The sequence below is a fragment of the Pantherophis guttatus genome, chromosome 1, assembly GCF_059756535.1.
Source record: "Pantherophis guttatus breed Tessera chromosome 1, ASM5975653v1, whole genome shotgun sequence".
Lineage (NCBI taxonomy): Eukaryota > Metazoa > Chordata > Lepidosauria > Squamata > Colubridae > Pantherophis > Pantherophis guttatus.
The window spans coordinates 198,850,488-198,872,228 of record NC_142063.1 but is presented as its reverse complement, the minus strand read 5'-3'; the positions used below and the strand labels follow the sequence as shown (position 1 = coordinate 198,872,228).

The 21,741-nt window shown below is 41.6% G+C and overlaps 1 protein-coding gene across 1 annotated transcript in view; it reads right to left on the bottom strand.

The window, feature by feature from the left end:
* Window positions 1–7,175: 7,175 nt before the first annotated feature.
* JAG1 (jagged canonical Notch ligand 1) overlaps window positions 7,176–21,741 on the bottom strand; it is a 60,988-nt gene continuing 46,422 nt past the window's right edge. Inside the window, exons 16-26 of the mRNA XM_034432378.3 lie at window positions 20,585–20,698; window positions 18,211–18,324; window positions 18,005–18,121; window positions 17,089–17,116; window positions 16,012–16,097; window positions 14,385–14,498; window positions 13,752–13,861; window positions 13,412–13,648; window positions 12,645–12,776; window positions 11,923–12,073; window positions 7,176–10,176 (exon numbers count right to left, since the gene is read on the bottom strand). Coding sequence (XP_034288269.1) covers window positions 9,719–10,176; window positions 11,923–12,073; window positions 12,645–12,776; window positions 13,412–13,648; window positions 13,752–13,861; window positions 14,385–14,498; window positions 16,012–16,097; window positions 17,089–17,116; window positions 18,005–18,121; window positions 18,211–18,324; window positions 20,585–20,698 — 1,661 coding nt within the window. The 3' untranslated portion in view covers window positions 7,176–9,718. The remainder of the gene's footprint in view (window positions 10,177–11,922; window positions 12,074–12,644; window positions 12,777–13,411; window positions 13,649–13,751; window positions 13,862–14,384; window positions 14,499–16,011; window positions 16,098–17,088; window positions 17,117–18,004; window positions 18,122–18,210; window positions 18,325–20,584; window positions 20,699–21,741) is intronic.

Below are 21,741 nucleotides of genomic sequence, written 5' to 3'. Positions count from 1 at the left end.
CCAGATTCAGCCCACAGGCCTTGAGTTTGACACCCGTGCTCTAGACTATGGACCTGCTTGTTCGGGGAAAGCACAGCTCCATCAAGAACCAAGTTGGGACCACTATGGATTCAGTCATTCCATATTGTTTGACTTGTGTCTGAGCCTTGAGTCTGTTTTATTCTGTCCAGCTCCTAATAGTCTTCAAGCATCCGAATAAGATTTCTACATATCAGCCCGATAAGGTAGACCAGACCACAAATCCATCTTCACGGAAAAATACTTCATTAAGATGGGCTAAATTAACAGAATCTTGCAAGGCTGATTGTACTTACTTCCCTTTCTTCATATTCCACTGAATCAGGGATGAGACTGATGCTTCCAAATACTATCTTGCTGCTTAGGATTTAAAGAGTATTGCAGCCCCCTTTGCTTATGAAAAGGTTCTTGTATATTTCTGTCAGCATCATCTCTCTTGCTCTTTATACCGGGGGTCCCTGACCCCCAGGCCATGGTCCACTACCGGGCCATGGCCTGTTCAGAACCACTCGTGCAAGTGGCAAGTGCTTGTGCGTGAAGCTCCACTCACATGCCGGCTGCTCACACAAATGGAGCTTTGTGCACACACGCATTCACCACTCTCAGAGAATCATCCCCCCTCCCCCCATGCTGGACTGTCAAGCCAGAAAGATTGGGGACTGCTGCTCTACACTGTCACATCTCCTGTCCCAAAGGTGCTTTTCAAAAGGCAATTGAGTTTTCTTGATTTGCTCCTTGAAAAAGTTTCGCTTCTCATCCAAGAAGTTCCTTCCTCAGTTTTCCTCAGAACTGAAGAAGCTTCTTGGGTGAGAAGTGAAACGTTTTCAAGAAACAAACCAAGAAAGTCCAGTTGTCTTTTGAAAAGTACCTTTGGGACAACTGTGACCCAGATGATTGAAACTCTCCATACACATATCACATCTCCTATGATGCTTCATGCTGTTCTGACAGATGACTTTTGCCTCAGTGCCTGCATTTAGATGTCTCTCTCCCTCATTTGTTTCACAAGATCCAAGGTCAACATATTGGATTGCCTCTGCACATATAATTACCACCTGAATGGCCCCCGAGTAAGGAGCAGAATCACTCTAAAAGGGGGGCCCTTTGCCCCAACTTTCAAACCTTGCAGGTGATTCAGAAGAATGCCATGGTCAATGGCATCACAAGTCACTGAGAGATGCCAAAGAACAAAGAAGGTAATGGAGCCCATCCAAAAGATGTCCATGAGAGAAACTAATATGGATTCTATCCTATGCCCAGGACTAAATCCTAGCTAAAAAGTATCTAAATGGCTCACTTCCTTCAGGGCTTTTTATAGCTGTCATAAAACCAAACCAAACTTCTCTGTAAATGAAGACAGGTAGCCTGTCTCAGTAAGCATTTGTAGAGGGATGTTGATGTTGATCCTGTGCTCAGAAGTAGATTCTGGATTCTGTCAGCATTTCAACAGCCTACCTCAAAGAAGACACAAACTCTACAAGTTATATTTTTAATTGATAGATGTTCCTCTTTTCCTTGCTCATCCTCATGAACCTTTGTAGATCTCTGGACTATTCTCCACAAACGTCAAAACATTTATTTTTCTGACCTTCAAGGAACAGACCTTCAAGGAACATTTATTTTTCTGACCTTCAAGGAACAGAGCTTCCTTCTCAGGGAAGGAGAAATCCAAGAGGAGAGTATGAGGAACTTTATCCTTTACCTTCCTTTTCTATTTACCGTATTTCTCGGAGTATAAGACACACCTTTCCCCCCCCAAAAAGGGGGTGAAAATTTAGGTGTGTCTTATACACCGAATGTAGTCCCGCCCACCCACTGGGCCCCACCCTTTGGCCTCTGCCTTGCAGCAGTTACCTCATTGCAGCAAACAGCAAGAAAAAACAGCTCCTTTCAGCTTCAGCACAGCCTAATTAGCACAAGTTGATTGGATCAGCCTCCCAACTCTCAGCTGTTTTGCTCTCAGCTGTTTTGCATGGGCCTCTGCTGCTTGCTGCAAGGAGGTAAATTGCTGGAGCAGATTTTTTTCCCCCTTGTGCTAATCAAGCTATGCTGAAAATGAAAATGAAAGTAAAGCAGGCTATTTGCTGTTTGCTGCAACGAGGCAAAATTGTTCAAAGGCAGAGGCAGAGACAGATTTCTTTTTCTTCTTTTCTTCACCAAAAAAGGTAGGTGTGTCTTATAGTCCGGTGCGTCTTATACTCTGAAAAATACGGTACCTAAGACACCGATGAAGAACCTGTTGGGGCACAAGAGCTTGAGGGCTAAGCAAACCAAGTCTGATTAAATCCCAACTTTCAAATTGATTCAAATATTGATTTGAACATCTGACCTGATTTGTAAAATCAATGCGATTCACTTGAGCTCGCTCAGCTGATTCAGACAGAAACACCAAATCTGAACTGACTTGATTGGATAATTCACTCTATAAAAGTGCCCAGGTCAAGCATGGAACATATATAAGTTGGTCTAAATCAGTCCAAACAATTTGGATACATACTGTTTGATTTAACCGATCAGATTGATAGGAATGTGTAAAATATATCTTGCATGGATCAGAGACGTAAAGTTAAAGGTTTCCCCATTCCAATCGTATCTGAATCTAGGGTTGGTACACATCTCCGTTTCTTGGCCAAGGGAGCCAGCGATGTTCAAAGATACTTCCATGGTCATGTGGCCAGCATGACTATATACCAAGATGCATGGAACGCTGTTACCTTCCCACTGAAGTGGTATCTATTTATCTACTTTCATTTGCATGCTTTCAAACTGCTAGGCAGGCAGGAGCTGGGGCAAGTAACAGGAGTTCACCACATTGCATGGTGCTCAGGTCTCAAACCTGGGCTGACAGCTTTCCAGCTGACAAACTCAGAGTCTTTAACCACCAAGTCATTGCGACCCCATGGATCAGATAGCATTAGCTAAATTGTGCACCAGAGTAAAACAAGAATTGCTTCTTTCTATGCATGGACCTAGAATGTGTATGTTTTGCCAGAGAAGTTATGGGGTAGAAAACAGTGGAGAATAGAAAGGCCAGTGGCATGGAGCAAGGTAGGATGGATGGGTCAGATGGCTGTAGAGTAGTAGCAGGGAAGGATGGTTCAGAACATTGGGTGGTGGGGTGGCATATAAGACACCTAGAGAAGGGGGAAGGGAAGGATAGCAACCTTGCTCTGTTTTTCTTCATAACAAAACTATGGGATGTATCACAGTCAAAACCTGGATTAACACTAATCCTAGTTTTTCTTTGGCTAAATCCCAACCCACCCAGAGCAGCTCAGCCAAAACAGAATTTGAATCATTTTAGTCTGATCACAGTGTGTTTCAGGTGTGCATGGGGCCAAATTTTGTTCCTTCTACAAATCTATTTTCTCATTTTGATTTGTTGAACCCAAAGCTCTAAATGGAGCTGGAATGTTGAATACGCATTCATACCTATAGCCTTCTATAGTAACCCTTAGAATATTAAAGAAGTAGTAAAAACGGAGCATCATATCTGAAGTGTAAAGAGTGGAAATAAATAATGCATGAGAATTGATGAGCTTCCTAGAAATGGTGAAACATTGAGAAGGAATAATAGATGATGTGGGTCTAGGACAGTGATGGCGAACCTTTTTGGCACCGAGTGCTTAAACCGGAATGTGCGTGCATGTGTGCGTGCCAGAGCGCCAGAAACCCAAAGACCAGCTGGCCGGTGTGCATGTGCGCTCCGGCCAGCTAGCCTTTGGGTTTCTGGCATGTGCATGCACACCGACCAGCTGGTCTTCGCACGTGCCGGAGCACTGGAAACCCGAAGACCAGCTGGCTGGCATGCACATGCCTGTTTTTTGGTCCTTTTTGGCTGTTTTTCAGGGCGTTTTCTGGCACTCCAGTGCCCGCGAAGACCAGCTGGCTGGTGCACATGTGTGCACTGGAAACCAGAAGAGCAGCTGGTGAAGGTGCGTGTGCCAACAGAGAGGGCTCTGCGTGTTGTGGCTCTGTCCTCCGAGCCTATCTTATCGGAGGAAGAAGGCTCTGTACATGGAGAGGAGCCGGCCAGGCCTCCCTCTCCAGGTCCCTCCTCTCTGGCAATGCCTCAGGTGTCTGCTGTGGAAGAGGAGATTGACCAGGAGCCAGGTGTCTCCAATGACAGCGATGGGGGTGATAAGTCGTTCCTGGATCCACGCCAACGAAGGTGAGATAAACGTTTGCAGCAGATGAGAAGGCGTGCCAGGGATTAAGCTGAGTCACTGGACCACACCCCACAGGCTATATAAGAGAGTGTGGTGGCCATTTAGACTCTGTGACGGACAAAGCTAACTTCTGGCTAGTCACTTTGTACAACGCCAAATCTGCTGAAGGTTTCATGTTTGAGCTGGACTGTTTTGAAAACTGTGTGTATTCGTTAGTGTTATCTGGTGGAGGAACACTCCCTCTTCTTGTAGTAAAGCACTTGGCAGACGATTATCATATTGCTGCCAAGTTCCTGATAACGAATCTTGTGAGTACTTCTTTAACCCCTGGCTGGCTGTTTGTGTGTGTGTGGGGACGGGGACAGAACACTGTGTGCCACCTCTGGCACACACGCCATAGGTTCGCCATCACGGGTTTAGGACAACTTGCTGCGGCCAACTTGCCACAGTCAATTCACCATGGCCAACTCGCCCTGGGACAATTCAACACTGTATTAATTGTTTCATTCAGATACTTTTATTATTGATGACCATTTTCTTGTTAAAATTATTGTAACTCTTTTATTTCTGGATTGATTTTTATTTTATTATTACTGGCCACGGTTCCATCAAAACTAATTTAACTTTTGCATTTGTTGAATTGTCCCAAGGTGAGTTGTCCCACAACGAGTTGGCCGCAGCGAGTTGTCCTGTGGCAGGTTGGCAGTGGCAAATTGGCCGTAGCCAATAATTAAAATCTAAGGATGCTTTATAGTAGATGAAAGATAGCAATGATCTTCGCAAAACTGTATGGAGAAGCAATGGAATGCAGAAGAGAAATGAATGATCCTCTCAAGTAATTAAAAATGTGATTTCATTTCAGGGCTTTGAACCAGATTTAGCAAGGAAAAAAGTTTAGCAAGGAAAGATACACATCAGAATCCTTAATGCATCAGGAAGCTTACTGTCTTTGGGGCAAAGAGAAAGAAATCCACAATAAAAATGGTTCCTGCTTGACACATTGCTTTTCATTTGGAAGCTGGAGCAGCAACTAAGAGAGATATGGTAGTAGCAACCCAGTTGAGCTGCATTGCAACAGGGACCTGTTCTAATGAAATATGACACATATAACCTTAAAACTGCTGTTTCTGGTCTTAACTGCTGCATTTTCCTTATTTCCTTGCACTCAGAACGCAAGAGTGTCCACCCCCACTTTGGAAATCCATCAGTGAGATAGGGCATCATCTCCAGACAAAGAGAATGTGCTGTTCCTTCCTTATCCGCAAACATTTCTCCACTTTCTTACCCTAAGGTCTTCCCATGTCCCTTGGTAAGTCATCATCAAAATATTGTTTTGCACAACGAGCCTGTATTTTACAGGATTGCAGCTCAAGGTAAAAAACAAACAAACCAAAAACCCGAAGTTTTATCAGAAAAAGGTATAGTGCAAAACGTTGCTGGAGGTATCTAACCCAAGGAATTTTATCCACCCCCCCACCCCCCTGGCCAAAGGCTCAGGGTTGAAAAATTTCCCATTCTTGGTGGATCTTCATGATGATTAATTGCAGTGAATGCAATCTGGTAGTTTTGCGCCCCAAACTAAATACAACAGAGGAGATTCATCATCCTGCCTCCAATGTCTTTCCAAAGGTTAAATTCATTCTGCCTTAATGTGCTGTTCCCTCTCCAAAGTGCTGGGACTTCTACTTCAAGAATTCTTAATTCACATAGTCCCAGCATGGTTAGAAGATAATGGATTGGGAAAAGAAGGCCGAATGGTCATGGCGCTTTGTCCTCCATGGCACGTCCACCAACCATCAATACACATTTTGATGGAGGAAAGGATATGCCCAGGGCCTGTAGCATTCCTGTTTTTGCTCAGGGAATCCATTTGAAGTGCCAGGGGGAGCAAGAGACGTCCAATCATGCAAAGGCACAAGCCTCCAGAGTAGATGAGCTACTAGTAGAAGACCTCTTCCACCTTGTAGAAAGACCCCTTCCACAGGTCGGAGACCTCGTCCACCGAGCTAATCCACTTTGCTTGAGTGAAATAGGGTGGAATGCACCTGGCAGGATCAAGTCATTTGTTCAATATTCACTGAAGAGAGCGAGAGATTTCATAGATATTTCACCATTAAAATTATGATTTCTCAGCTTTCTACCAGCTGGCACTCTTCAGGTGTGTTAATTGGGAATCCTGGGAGTTGTAACCCCAGCATATATGGGAAGTGCCAAGTTGGAGAAGACTGATCTCTTAACTGATTTTTATCAAAACCTAACCCTGTAACGCTAAGAAATAAAGGATAATGTTGGTTGGTTTAGTTTACGTAGTAGCAAGCAATAATCAGAAAACACCGAGTTCAAAGTGTTTGCTCATGGGGAAATTGAAATTGCTCTTGCCTAAGTTGTTTTGCAACACAGGGCAGGCTTCTTGTTTATCTCATAAACAGCCCTCTTGGCTTCAGGTGTTCTTTTCAACACGGCTTAACTTTGTTGGAGGAGGCTGAACCACCTTTTTAGTTGTTTAGAACCACATCGGCTTTTAGTAACCACAGCCGCTCTTGTTTGATAGATCAGGCAGGGAAACCAGCCATCTTCTCTTGGTAGTCTAATCTTAAAGAGTGCTTTATTAGCTCCTCCCCTGCCAGCCCTTTCTTGTTCGGGTGTCCTGGAAGGTAAACTTGGGAGTTCTACCTCCACAAAGGCTGGAATTGCAAGCCCAGTGCAACTCACAAAAAGCATTGGTAAAAGCAACAAAAAATACTTTCTTATTGAATCATTCAACGGGAACGCGTCAAGACTCATTAAGCCAAATAGGTCCAGCCGCAGTTCAGATATCCTGTCTGTCCCACCATGAGCTCCATGATGGAAGAAATCTCCGAATCACCAAGTTGAAAGGAGTTGGGCCAAACGTTAGGAAAATATGGCCATTCTGCAGATCTTGGATCTTCAGTCCAAGACTGATGGTAGCAGTCAGGGAACATACAGAAGAAACTTGGAAAGTTCATGTTGAGAAAAACAGACATTTAATACGCTCCAGGGATGTAGTTCTGCTGGCTTGAGTTGAACTATTCCATAATCAACCAGATTAACACACATAATTGCTGAAACCTGGTATAAGGCAGACGGCATAAATCCACTTATTGGAAATACTGACTGGATTCACAAATCACATTAAGTTATAATTTGCTTAATCATGATTTAATAAATGATAATTTGCTAGGTTCACATAACACGCAAAAGCAAACACACCATATTATGGCTTCATATGCTGTCTGAACCCAGCCAAATCTCATATGTGAGTTGCACCATCATAAAACTCATGAAGAGAACACCATTGTGCAGCCTTACATTTTATTGTTGAGCTCTGTGAGATTGGAGGACAATCCTTCCTAATTGGTTGAACCCTAATTACGCTAAATTACAATTTCCAGATAGGACTGTAGTGAAGTGACCACTCCCCATTCCCACAACAGTGGCAGTGGGTGCACATGACCAATTGAGTCCCCAGTTTCTTCCAAGCAAAGGAAGCTGGGATCTAATGCAATTACATGTACCTAGTGAAGACATAGTTGGATTGAATTTATCTGTGGAGACACAAATGCCATCTTGGATTATTGATGGCTCTATACCCTTTTAAACAGAGTAGAAGGTTCTACTCCGTATGTAGCATCAACCTGGCCAATTTTTGAGTTGTATTCCAGCGTATAGATGGCATTGAGTTGGGAAAGGGTCTTGATGCTAATGCTATGAAAAATATCTTTGCCAGACACTGAAGTCAGCAGCTCAATGAAGCTCATTTTTCACAGTTTTATACAAAAAAAAAATTTAATAAATATTTTTCAAGATTTATTGCCAGGAATAACACATCGAGAGATGTATTTTCATGTTCATGTAACACTAATATTATCATACAAGTTATCTCTGTGATCCAAGTGGTCAATGTTTGAATCCTTTTTTTTAATTATTTGATCATCCAACTTTTGTAATAGCACTTTGATTTCCTTATTTCTTTTAAGGCGGGCAGTGGAACCTATGCAAATCTGTACAGTGATCTTACTGGACATTCTACTGTTCAAGTATTCAACGACTAGCTTATTAGAATACTTTCTACATACAGTAGATTACAAAAAAAAAATCAAATCAAATCTACAGGTGGTTCAGTTTTATACTATTTTTGGTGGGGGGGAAATCAAGAGTTTACAAAGTAAGATTTTGGTGCTTCCAACTTCACACACTAATTCAGTAATTTTTTTTTTTTAATTACATGCAACCACTCACAACTCTCACATTTCATCTACAGAAGTTATAGCTCCTTTGTGTTCCCTTAAGCTGCTCTGAAGCAGGTGATCTGCCTGTCATCCTTTCCTTCCTTCCCTCCCACCCCATCTTTAAAGCAGCCAGAAAAAAGAGAGAGAGAGAGAAAAAAAAACAAAAAACTAGATCTAACTGCCTTGGCTGGTATTTTACAAAAAAAAAAAAAAAATATGAATGTGATACTATGGAAGATGTTTCCAAAGGAATAAAAGAGACACATTTGACATCATACAAAAAAGTCAGCATCGAAGGCTCAAAAGCCCTTCCTATTGTTAAAAATTAAAAATAAGACAAAACAAAATTCAGAACATTTAAATTTTGGCATGTAGGCAACATGTAACAACAAAAAAAAAAAGGTAAAAAAGTAAAGAAGCCATAAGCAATACAATGCTATGAAAAACCTTCAGCTCTAAACACATACATATAAATAAAAAAAGGAATGATATTTAAGGCTCTTGATTATTAAGTTAATAAATCAAATATACACAGTGATTAATAAAAAAGAATTATTTACATAACTATACAAACTTCTACTTTTGACACATTTTCCTCTCAATTCTTCATTTTTTTTTTTACCAGCAACTGCTGACAATGAATCTTCCTGGTCCCTCCCTTCCCGCAAACAAAACAAAACAAAACAAAAAAAAATTACAATAAAAAAATAAATAATAAACTTTTTTTTTTTTGATAGTTGCTGTGGTTCTGAGCTGCAAAGGCACTTTCAAATACAGAACTAGTTGCATGTCACCATAAAACCAATATACAAAAGAACTCTAATTCAATAAATAAATAAAACATATTTTTTGTTCTAAGACTACAGATTGCGACGTCTCAAGAGAGAAGGAAGGAAAAAAACTAAACAAAACAAACAGACCCACCAATATGTATATATTTCTTTCCTGCTCCAGGAAAAAAAAAAAAAAAAAGCAAAATAAAATCCTAGCGATTCCTTATGAAACCTTTCTGGGATGCGTCGGCTGCGGCTGAATTGACAGAGGGGGCACTTTTTGACTAGTTTTGCATAGATGTGAAATGCAGCACTTGGTAATCCAGCCAACCACAGCAACTATCACTGCCAGTGTAAGCCAGCTTGTCAAAACTTTAAATTAACACAGGGATATTAAGCAAATAATAGCCTTAGACTCAAAATATTACACAACCGTTTTAAGAACTACAAGCTCCGAGTTGCCTTAGATTGATAGGTAAAGGCCCTGCACGGCAGCACCTGCTGTCTGCTATACAATATATTCCATTCGATTTAGACTTTGTGCGCTTTCCAAGTCCCGGTTGTCTTGTTTGTTTGTCCAATTTGGGTGTTTTGTAGGCGTGCCGTTGGGTGGCTTTTCATCTCTGTCTACTAACGTGTAGGTTGCCTGTTTGGCAAATCGGGTTTTCTGCTGGTGCTTGTCCATGTCATCTTCTTCCACCTCTGAGTTGTGTGTCCTTATTTTGGCAATTTTGGAGTTCTTGTTCTCATAGTCTTTGATCGGCACAGCGTTGGCCCCGTGTTTCTCTATGGGGTTCTTGATCTGGTTCAATTGCTCCCGCACATTGTTGGTGGTATTGTCTTCTGAGGCGGTGTGTGTATGAGTGCTCTGCTTTCGTCGCTTCCTGATGCACCAGTAAAAGGCAGTGACCAGGCAACAGATCCAAGCCACAGTTAAAATGGAGCTGAGTAATGGAACCAAGAAATCTGGAAGGCAATTGAGGTTAACCGTTAGTGCTTCAACAAGTGGGGCTGCTCCTTCCTTGAATGACAGACCTCCTTGCCAACCTTCCCCTACCTGGTGCTTCATAATGTCAAATTTGATCCTGGTGCCTGGGGAATTTGATGGTTGAATGCCAACATACTGGGGGTGGGTGGGGGGGTAGAAAACATTTTCCCTGTGCTAATGAATTCGTTAGCTTTTTTAACTTTTAAAAATTATTTGTAAAAGATGCAGACTACGATGTTACACAAGTTTTTAAATACCAAAGTTGTAAGCAAGGAAGGCTTCCTTTTCCTTATGTTAGCGTCAGGATTGTGCCATGGGAAATTCTGAAGGGTTGACCTAACTAGAATTGGCTCATAGGATTTGGGTCCAGAGTGTCTCATTTAGAGAAAACCTACCAAAATCAATGGAATCCAGACTAATTATGTCTAACATGTCTCACAGATTTATAAAGGTGTGGCTTAAGTATTACTAAGCCTGCACGTAATCCTTGATATCGGATATTGATCTTCCTACTTAAGGGTTATCGACATAGCCTAATTAACATTCTAAGAAGAGTGATGTTTTTCTTTTATTTCCTTGTAATGTTAGTTCAACCAATGGGTTGAGGTCATATATGATATAGGGTCTGGTTACTTACTGCCTGTCACCCATAACATCTGCCTGGCTGATTTGATCCTGTAGCGTTGACAGGCTCTAGGTTCCTTTGATTAAACAATGTCTTTGCTCAGGACCTTGGAGCATCTGCCCTCTAGAACTAGGTCCCTGCCCTCTAAGATCTAGATGGCCTCCACATTGCTGTCTTTCAGAAGAGCTGTGAAGATTTGGCTCTTCACTCAGGCCTTCAGGGAAAGGGGGACCCTTCACTTCATTGCACTTATCTTTTCATTGTTTGTGTTAAATTTTAATTTGATTATTGTGAACCAGCCAAAATCATGTTGCATACAAATTTATTATTATCATTATTATTATTCAATTCCCCCTTCTATTCAAGACCAACATCTTACTCATTCAATAGTATGTCATTTGCAGAAGCTGAAGAATGGGACAGTGTTTAGTAAGTTTCAGTACCTGAGCACAAAAGAAGATTATATCTATGGTCCTTGTAAGGCTAGTTCAACTTTGAGCTCTACCTAAGAACAAGTTTTATTGGATCAAGCCAAAGGGGATTTGTCTCCTGTCAGCTAGAAACAGGGGCATTCAAAAGGGGAATAAAACAAAATTAAAAAGTTCGACTGTTATTGTGCAATCTGTGTCAAGAGGCAGGGAAATCTGGCGATTCAGGTAGTTCAAATGAGTATAAAGATTTATTGCAAATTTGAGCTCTCTACAAGAATCTTACCAACTGGTGGTCAAAGGAAATTAGGAGATAAGAAAGGCATCAAGGTGGGCTGAACTTAGATCTCTTGTGGGCACGCAGGGACTCCTGACTGATAACGCACTTGATCCCTCCCTCGAGCTCAGCCTGGTCATCTCCTACAATCAAAGCCTCACCAATGCATATAAAAGGGAGTCGGGCACTGGCAGCTTGCCTTTTCTGACCCCCACACCTAAACATGCCCCTTGAACAAAATAAATTCAAGCCGTGTATTAGAACTACTATTATATTTGGAAACACTTTTATCTTACAGTCATCAAAGGCACCACTTCTAAAGCAGATTTAAGAGAGACTGGTTTGTCGTCTTTAAGAAAAAAAAAATAACCAACCACGTTTCAAAATAATTTACCTGTTTTGCTCTTAATTGGCCGCCTCTGGACCCGGACTTCTGCAACAGCTGCAATAAGTGTGCTATTCCCATCACGTTTGCTGACCAGATCGATAATTTTATCAGTTATTTCCTTTACTGGATTATTTTCCTCCTGGATATCTTCAGCAGACTGAAGGGAGAACAGTACAGCTATATTTTAGGGAAGGCAGAGTTTAAAAATCAGCTGCTACTTGAAAAAAGACAAAGGCCTTTGAGAACAGTATGGAACCCAGGGTAACCCAATGTGGGAAGCTTTCGTCTGAATCAATACAGTACAGGCATGGATTCCGCTAATTCAGCAAAAACAAGACTATTAATTACATGCAATTAAAGTCACCCTCCTACTTTTCAAAACCGTTCAACACATCCAAACGCATTGCCGAATTTACAAAAATGCCCACTGTGTTTCTTTTATTAACTCAGATTACAACGTCCCATTATCAAGCTTCCAAGGTGGCTAACACAAAACCGCTCTTGCGTAAAGAAATTGATCTTAGAAAACAACAAGAAACAAGGAAAAACAAAAGCCAGAGAGCCTGATTTTTCCCTTGTTGGAATTAATACCATCCAACGCAGTGGAAAATGGCAAGGGGAAGCTCTCCTTTTCTCTCCACTCCAGAGAGCGGCTGGGGCAACAATCTCCTCCAGACATTTCAAAAGCCAGGCTAAAGCACCCAGGCCCAATCACGGGATAGACTTACAATTGCCACGTGAATTTCATTGCTTGCCAAATGCGATGGCTCACAGGTGATATAGAGAGCATATTCAATGGAGACATTCCTCAAGATATTCAGATTCCGCAGCTCGCTGCAGATATGCTCAGTTGTCAGACCCTATGGGGGTGGAGTGGGGGTGGGGTGGGGAAACAGCATAGGCAAGAAAGCATGAGAACCTGGACAGCAGAAGATTATGAATCATTCATTTTATCCGGCTATAGTTACACAAGACTCCTTGTCTCCATGTTATAACTGGAGCTGTATATTCTGCATTTGCTTTTTAGCAAAGAGGATCATTATAAAATAATCAACCTGAGCTTGCAAAAGTAAACTCAGTACAGAGACACACTTATCATAGCTGCCCGATGAGACTTGCACCAGGAGTGCATTTGCAATTATATTCCTAGAGGGTTTTTTCCGAAAAAAAGTAATAAGCGAAATGGCTTTGAGGCACTTTGCTGACTTTGGCAATAAGAAAACCAAATTAAGTCACTGCTGACCGAAGCTTCTTGCTCAGCCCTGCAGGAGTCATCTCTGCCTAGATTTTGTCAAAGATTTGATGTAAAGGTATGATGAGAAAGCCCCATGGAGGACACTCAGGGCAGCTTGGGAGAAACCTGAAGTACCACTGTGTGCAAATGGATTTTTTTTTTTATTGGTTCTCTAAGATTACAGGTGAAACAGGACTGCTACTGCAAAGCAGATTGTTGCTAGGAATTTCTTGAGTCCTTCCCTGGAATGGGCTAACTTACCGGAGTCATCATCTCTTTGTTGAAGGTGAAGGTAATGTTAGCACAATGTTCCTGATAATAAGAATCAGAACTGCAGGTCATTTTCACTGGCTGTTGATTCGATGGCCAGCATTCGCCCACATTGTCACAGGGTGGGACAAAGCAGTGATCGGCTTTAACAGGATGACAGGTGTGGCCTGCGGGACATTCACTATGGCCCTTGGCGTTTATCACACAAGGCTTTGGGCCGCACCAGACCTAGAGATAAGCGAACAGTTAATTGTTAAGTGCCCCTCTGAAACAGGAGGGAGCGGGGGGGAAGCAAAGGAACATGTTGGTTCAGAGATTTATAGGATGGTACCTTAGAACAGGAGACTTTTCCATTCACACACTGACAGCTGTTGCATTCGTCATCCCACTTTGAACCATCTGGAATAATATGCCCACTGGCAACGCAGGGTCTTCCTGAAACTAAGATACAAAAAGCGTTTAAGGAATTCATCTTCAAGACCTCTGATTCAGAATAAGACTTTAGATGAAATACACAGGAGGGAGGAGGAAGGGAAGACAAGAAAATCATTTACACATCTTTGCTCCTAGCTAAATGAAATATGGCCCGTCACAGATGAGAATTCTTGTCTACGAGGCGGGGTGGCGTAGTGGTTAGAATGCAGTATTACAGGCAAACTCCACCCGTTGCCAGCAGTTCGATCCTGACCGGCTCATGGTTGATTCAGCCTTTCATCCTTCTAAGGTAAAATGAGGACTCAGATTGTTGGGGGCAATACATTGATTCTTTAAACCGCTTAGAGAGGGCTGTAAAGCACTAGGAAGCGGTATATAAGTCTAAGTGCTGTGGCTATTCAGCCTAATAATTGATCCAAAAAGAGGAAGGAGGCTTTTAAAATGTAAGTGGCACCCCAGCTCCTAATTTAAACAATGCATTTTGCTGCAGCTAACTAGAATTATGCAATTTAAATCAGGCATGGAATACCTTCTTGACATCTGGGACCACCACGGCCAGGAGGGCATATACAGCGATATCCATTGATTTCATCTATACATGTGGCTCCAAAAGCACAAGGTGAAGACTGACATTCATTGATATCTGGAGGGGAAAGGAGGAAGATGAGGAATCATAGGTTTACACACTTTAGCCGAACTATCGAGAGTCTTAATCAGCCTGTAAAACTTGATTGTTTTTATTATGAAAGGTTTATTACAGGCAGTCCTTGACTTACAACCATATCTGAGCCTGGAATTACGGTTGTAATTTGTTGAGCTTGTAAAATGAAGCATACCTGTGACCAGAAGTAATTTTATGGCCTTTTTCACAGTGGATTTTAAGCAAACATCACCGTTTTTAACACAACAGTCATTAAGCAAACCCATTCCTTGGAAAGACCATTTCTTTTTTGCCACAAACTGCTCCTATTTTCTGTATCAATGAGATGGATGGCACCTGACCACAAAATGCTGCAACCAGTTGTAAAGCTGACCCCACCCAACATGCGGTCATGTGACTGGTTGGCAGCACACGTGACCATTTACTATGGCCGGGGGGGGGTGTTTTATGGGATGCAAAGTCCACTGTGACTTTGAATGATCATAAAAATCACTGGTTATTAGCTGACAATCCCCTGTATTACATTTATTATTTTTATATACTTATTATATAAAATAACAACAACAACAACAAAGGAACGCCGAATACTTATTTCAGAAGTTCCAATAATGCAGGAATCTTATATTGGGCTATTAATAATGTTCTTAGATTTTTGGCTAACAATGCCCCTTTCAACATATTGACTCTTCTGAAAACAACAGCTTCAATTACATTTTGTATTCTGTATACCTGATTGGATTTCTGTCTCTTAGGACGTACAGCTTTTCTTTTATTGGTAAGTTTCTATCGACAGGGAGCCATGTTCGCTATTTGAAGGTCTGAGCCCAAGGCAAAATGTATTCTAATTAGAGAACATTTCCTTCTGAGCAGCTTCTTCGCCATAAGAAAGTCCATTCTCAGAAGGAAAGGGCAGAGGAGAGAAAATGGTTTATCCCTTGCAGCCCCTCTTGAAATGCCTTTTCCTTGGAAGGAGGAAACTGTGACTCTTGTGGGCCCAATTCAGAAGGAAAAAAAACGGGTAGCTTTTGAATACAAATAAGGAAGAACTTCTACACCGCACATTCTTAATTTGTGGGATTCTATTACAGTGGTGTGATTATTCATTTATTTAAAACATTTATATAGACGTCCCATCTTTCAACTAACTCTGGGTGGCTCCCAATCAAAAATTAAGAATCATATAAAATATTTTAAGAACTGGAAAACCCAACCAATTAAAACATTAAAAACAACAAAAACTGGTGCCAATCAATTCTAATGTGCAATCGTCTAATCTCCCAATGCTTGGGAGATTAGCCAGGTCTTTAAAGCCTTATGGAAGACTAAAAGGGTGGAAGTCCGCCAAACTTCAGGGGGTAAAGTGTTCCCATAGGGCAGGGCCGCCACAGAAAAGACATTGAATTGAAGACCACTTCCATGGCAACCACTACTCAAATGAGCCAATTTGCAAAGCTTTAAACCAACGTTTTTGAATCAAACCATTCTAAAAACTTACTTATTCTGCAGTCAGGACCTGCAAAACCTGGAGCACATTCACAGCGGTACCAATTTTCTCCATCCACACAGATTCCATTATTGTAGCTGTTTGGGAGGAATAAATGGGGAGCAGGGGAGAGAGGAGGGAAAAAAAATAAGATAATGAAAAATCTTTTGGTTTTTACTTCCACAAAGTACAGGATAACTTTCAAAATGTAATAGATTTCTAAAACAGGAACTTTGCTGCCTTGAACTACAATCCTTAGCATTCTTTAACATTGACTCCGCTATCTGTGGCTGCTGGGATTTAAAGGCCAATGACGCCTGGAAGGTCAGATTGTCCATTATAACCCATTCTATATATGAACCATTCTAAACATACAGTTGGCAGTTAACGACAGTTGGCAGCCAGACATCTTTGTAGAACTCCTGGCTCTCTACGGATAAACAACTATAAGCCCATGTATTTGCCATATGCTAAATAAATTATCTAAACATACACACGAGTTGTATTCTACTACAAATTGCACTGGCTTAACAAGGCATAGTTAACTATATATAGTTATATATAGTGTGTGCTGACTAATCAGTTTGTTATTTAACAGAACAATAATAAACACAGCAAAGATGGAGGATGTCTTGAAGAATTTGATAGGACATTCAAAGAGAAATTCAAGGAGAAATTCAAAGGCTTTGGAGGAAGGAGAGGCAATACCTATCCAAATGTACAACACATGACTAATAAAATGGAATCTTCTAAGTCAGGGATCCCCAAACCCCGGGCCGTGGCCCACTACTGGACCGTGAGCCGTTCGGAAGCTAGCGCATGCACATCCCCACTTGTGTGAATGGTGGGCATGTGTGCCCACCACTTACGCATGCGCACAAGTGCAAACCATCCCCTCTTCCCCGCCCCTCCCCTCCCCCACTGGTCCGCAAAATTGGAAAGGTTGGGGAATTCTGTTCCAAGTAAAGATATCTACAGCATAAATAGAGATGACAGTCCAGGGAAAAAGGAAATGGCTTGGGTGGAGGCTTTTTCTTTCCCCATTCATCTTTTTTCCCTCTGGGCTTTATTCAGATGCAAGTGACTTACCAAGGATGTGGACTGCAGTCATTTGTATCTGCAGAGAGATCAAAGAAAGGCAAAGTTAGGGGAAAGTACGGTAAGAGAAGCTGGGCAAGGCATGAGTGATGGATTTTCTTGCGGATAGCCTCTAAATCTTGGTTTCATTCTTTAAGCTGGAAATTTGGATCACACAGATTTAAAAAAAAAAGCCTTGCTGACTACTTTCCAATTAACAAACCACTGACAACATTCTACTTTTGTACAGTAAATGAGAAGCCCTCCTTCAAAGCTCTATTACTCACACAGAGTAATTTTTCTCTTTCTCTATGCAGCTTTTGAAGCGACTGGCAAGGCTTTTAGACTCTTAGTTATTTAACAGCGGCAACAGCTACAGGGCTATCCCAGATTTAATGCATACACACAGGTATTTTTTAAAAAATCATTCTGCTAAAATACTCAGAATAATCAGGAACGAATCCCCCCCCTCCCACAGAAAGACAGGGTTCAGTATGGACATAATAGAACTCCTGGGCTCAATTGATACATATTTAGAATGGTAAAGAATGCTAACTTTTGTATCTAGGCTCAAATAGAAGGACTCTTGTGCAATTCCAGAGCTTGGTCGGCATCCAAGAGGAGGATTACTGTAAAGAGTCTCCCAGGGAACTGTTTTGAATGGTGGCTGCGAGGGAAGAGGGAGGCAAAGCCATGTGGAGAAGCAAGTCCACATCTGCCTCCACTTATCCTGTTTGCCACTTTTCTCAGGCCCAGGTCAAAGCTCCATCCTACACTGTCATTCAAGCCAAAGGAAAGAGGTGAGGTTCAGGTCCCACATCCAACAGCTTCCCATTTCTGGTTTCAATCTCCAATTCCCCAGAGCACCGTTGGCTCAACAAAACCCCTCTAAATGTATTTATGGAAGGAGGGGAGGGAGAGAACTTACTCTGCGTGCACGTAGGTCCTTCCCAGCCTTCTTTGCAGACACACGTGAAAGACTCTCCACTTACAACACACGTCCCCCCATTATGGCAGGGGCTTGGCAGGCAGCTGCTGTTCCGGGCTGTAAAAAAGAAACATAAAAAGCTTTGCTGCCGGTCTCTTCGGCACACATCTCGGGAGAAGGAAAGGCGAGGAGCCACAGGTTCGTACCTATATTGCAAGTGGCTCCATCCCATCCTGCAGGACACATGCACTTGAAGACGTCGCCCTCATCGTAACACGTCCCTCCGTTGTTGCACGTGGCTTCGTCACACTGACTGTCACCTACCCGACAGGGAAAAAAACCAAAAGATCTTTTTTTTTCTCCCTCAATAATAATGCTTACTAAAATTTAAAAATACAAAGATAAAGAACTAACATGAACTAAGAAGGAAAAAAATATATGAAAATGACATTATAGTAAAAAGTGCAGAGAAAAAGAAAAGAATACGTAAAGAGAAAAGAAGAAAGATAAAGAAATGATTTCCTCTTTTATCAAGACAGGCAAGAACAATTTTAGTAAATTATCACCTACTTTAACATTTCAATAAAAGGCCTTTTCTTCTTATATCTCATCTCCTATTTATAAGCAAATTATAAAGCCTCATAATTCAGGCCTTATCAGCAAAAGCCCATTAAGAGTTACCAGAAATAACAAGATAGCTATTTGAATCTCAATCAAATAATTCAGTTACATATTTCTTTCCTTTAATACAGTAATTTATCATTTCCTCTAAAAATACAACCTCCCCTCTTTGCCATCTCTTATCTATAAACAAATCTTTAAAGCCTCATTTCAATCTAGTCAAAGCTACTGGAAGGGAAGCAACATGTTAAGAATCTTGATCTTTGATTCCTTCAAATAGCATCCCACGTTAACTTATCATTTTCTCCTTCTTTCCTTTCATAAATTAATTCCTAAATTTAACACATACCAGGAAGAAGATCTATAGTTTAACCTCAACCAAATAACCTAACTTTTATATTCTTTCCAAATCCTGTCTATCAACAAATTTTGAAAGCCTTGCCATTCAATCCTGGTCAAGAAATTCCCATTAAGAGCAATTAGAAAGAACATCATATATATTTTAACCTTGACCAACTTTACAGTCCTTCTTTTTACTTTTAAAAAGTCAAGTGGTCAAAATGGGTGATGAGTGAGCTGCATTCAGCTTAGTTCCAAATTCATCAGGATCTGACACACCCCTTTTGTTTTAAACAATGTATTGATTAAAGCTTATTGCAATGTTCTCTCTTCCATTCAGCCATGGTAACTTACATGGGCTAACTGTGTCCCTCCCTCTCCCTGTCCCCCTCCCCCCAATATAAGCCCTAGTCCCTCAAAGTTGCTGGAATTTTCTAACATATAGGGAAGGTATAGAGCAGGGGTCTGCATTCTTAAACACTCAAAGCCATTTGGACCCATTTCCCACAGAAAAGAAAACACCGGGAGCTACAAAACCTGGATGGGCGTGGCCAACTCAACTCCCACCCAGTCACATGACACACAACCCAGCCACACCTACCCAGGTTTTGTGGCTCCCAGTGTTTTTTGTGGGAAACAAGTATCTCTCTCTCTGTGTCTCTTTCTCTGTCTCTGCCTATATATCTCTCTCCTCTCTCCCAGGCCAGACAAGAAGTGACTGGAAGGGGAGGGCGACGGGTGGGGCCCGCCAGTGGTGGGTTCAGCCAATAGGGAGCCACAGCAAGGGAACGAAAGAGCCACATGCAGCTCCAGAGCTAAGGGTTGCTGACACCCAGTGTAGAGAAAAGGGAACCATCAGGTTGTGGCTGGGAACATTTCCCCATTGATCCCTATATTCAAATTGATGCAGTTTTCTGAAAAGAAATGGGCCCTGAACTCATGAAAGGCAGAGATTGGCATTATGTAACTTCAACACTGGCATTCATAAACCAGCTGGCCTTGAACCACAGGATGCTTTGTCTATGGAGATTCTCAGTCATCCAGGTCATGGCTGTCCCAGAGGTGCTTTTTCAAAAGGCAACTGGACTTTGTTTTTGCTCCAAGACATTTTGCTTCTCATCCAAGAAGCTTCTGAAGATCTTCAAGCAAAAAACAAAGTAAGTCCAGTTGCCTTTTGAAAAAGCATCTTTGGGACATAGGGTACTTTGAACACTTCAAGGGCAGAAGAATAGAAATCCACCTTCTACTTGGAAGACTATCACCTCACTGAGTGAATTCAGGCACAAAACATGACATTCTGAATACCACTACCCTGTTTTCCCGAAAATAAGACATCCCCCTGATAATAAGCCCAATTGGGCTTTTGAGCGCATGTGCTAAAATAAGCCTCCCCCTGAAAATAAGCCCTCCCCGAACATATTTAAACGCAGAGCTGGAAATCAGGTAAGATGGCAAGAGGAGCCCCATCTTGTTCCACGCGCCCCAAAATAATAAGACCTCCCTGAAAATAAGGCCAAGCACTTATTTCAGGGTTCAAAAAAATAAAATAAAATAAGACAGGGTCTTATTTTCGGGGAAACGCGGTAGTGTAAGTCTGGCAAAGCTATTAAAAACACTTACGTGAGTGGCAAGTTTTTCCTTTCCAGCCATTTTTGCATTCACAGAAAAAGTCATTGACCAAGTCTCGGCACGTCCCTCCATTGTGGCAAGGGCTTTTACTGCAATCATTGATATCTGGAGATAACAGAGGAGAATGTCAGCTGGTTACCCATCTGTAGTAGCAAAAACTATTTACAGTGTGTGCTTCGTCTGCATATTCATATTCCTCTTTCTAGCCTGTAGTTCCCAGATTAAGTGGTGCAAGATCTTGATGCCTATCGCCTGTATTCTGCACTCCGTCCCTGGATTCTCTTTTGGAATCCCTTGGAATGAAAAACAAGACCTTATAATTACACCCATTCCAGGCCAAAAGGGTCCTGGGTGTCCTTGAGGCATGTGGCAAACTCCCCTTGAGGTTAGTATTATTGTCACAAAATTAAAACTGAGGACAACAGTAATATGGCATTCAAAAGGTAAAAGATTCTTTTCAGGTATAAGCTTTATAAAACGTAAGTCTGCTGGATGCCTAATGGTGTTAGGAGAAGAAAATACCTAGGGTGTAACTCTGCAAAATACGTCAGCAATTTATTCAGCCCCTAGTGTACAGGTAGTCCTCGACTTACAGCAGTAGTGACCGTTCAGAGTCATAACGGCACTGAAAAAAGTGACTTATGACTATTTTTCACACTTACGACCTTGGTAGCAACCCCATGATCATGTGATCACAATTCATATGCTTTGGCAATTGGTTCATACTTATTGCAGTGCCCCCGAGGTTATGTGAACAGCTGTTGCAATCCAAGCAAAGTCAATGGGGAAGCCAGACTCAATTAACAACCGTGTTACTAACTTACCAACTGCAGTGATTCACATTAACAATGGTGGCAAGAAAGGTCATAAAATGGGGCAAAACTCACTTAACTAATGTCTCACTTAACAACAGAAATTTTGGGCTCAATTGTGGTTGTAAATCGAGGATTACCTTTATTTGCCTTGTAATGAAAGCATTCCAATACTTTAGCTACACCAACTTTATACTAAACTCAGATCACTGGAAGCCAACATTCCCTTAACCATATAGGAAGTTTAGACAGGGCACTTCAGGCACACAGATAACTAGATGGAGCAAAAGGACAGCTAGAAGAAAGTTTCTCCTGTGCACGATATCCTTTTTGTTA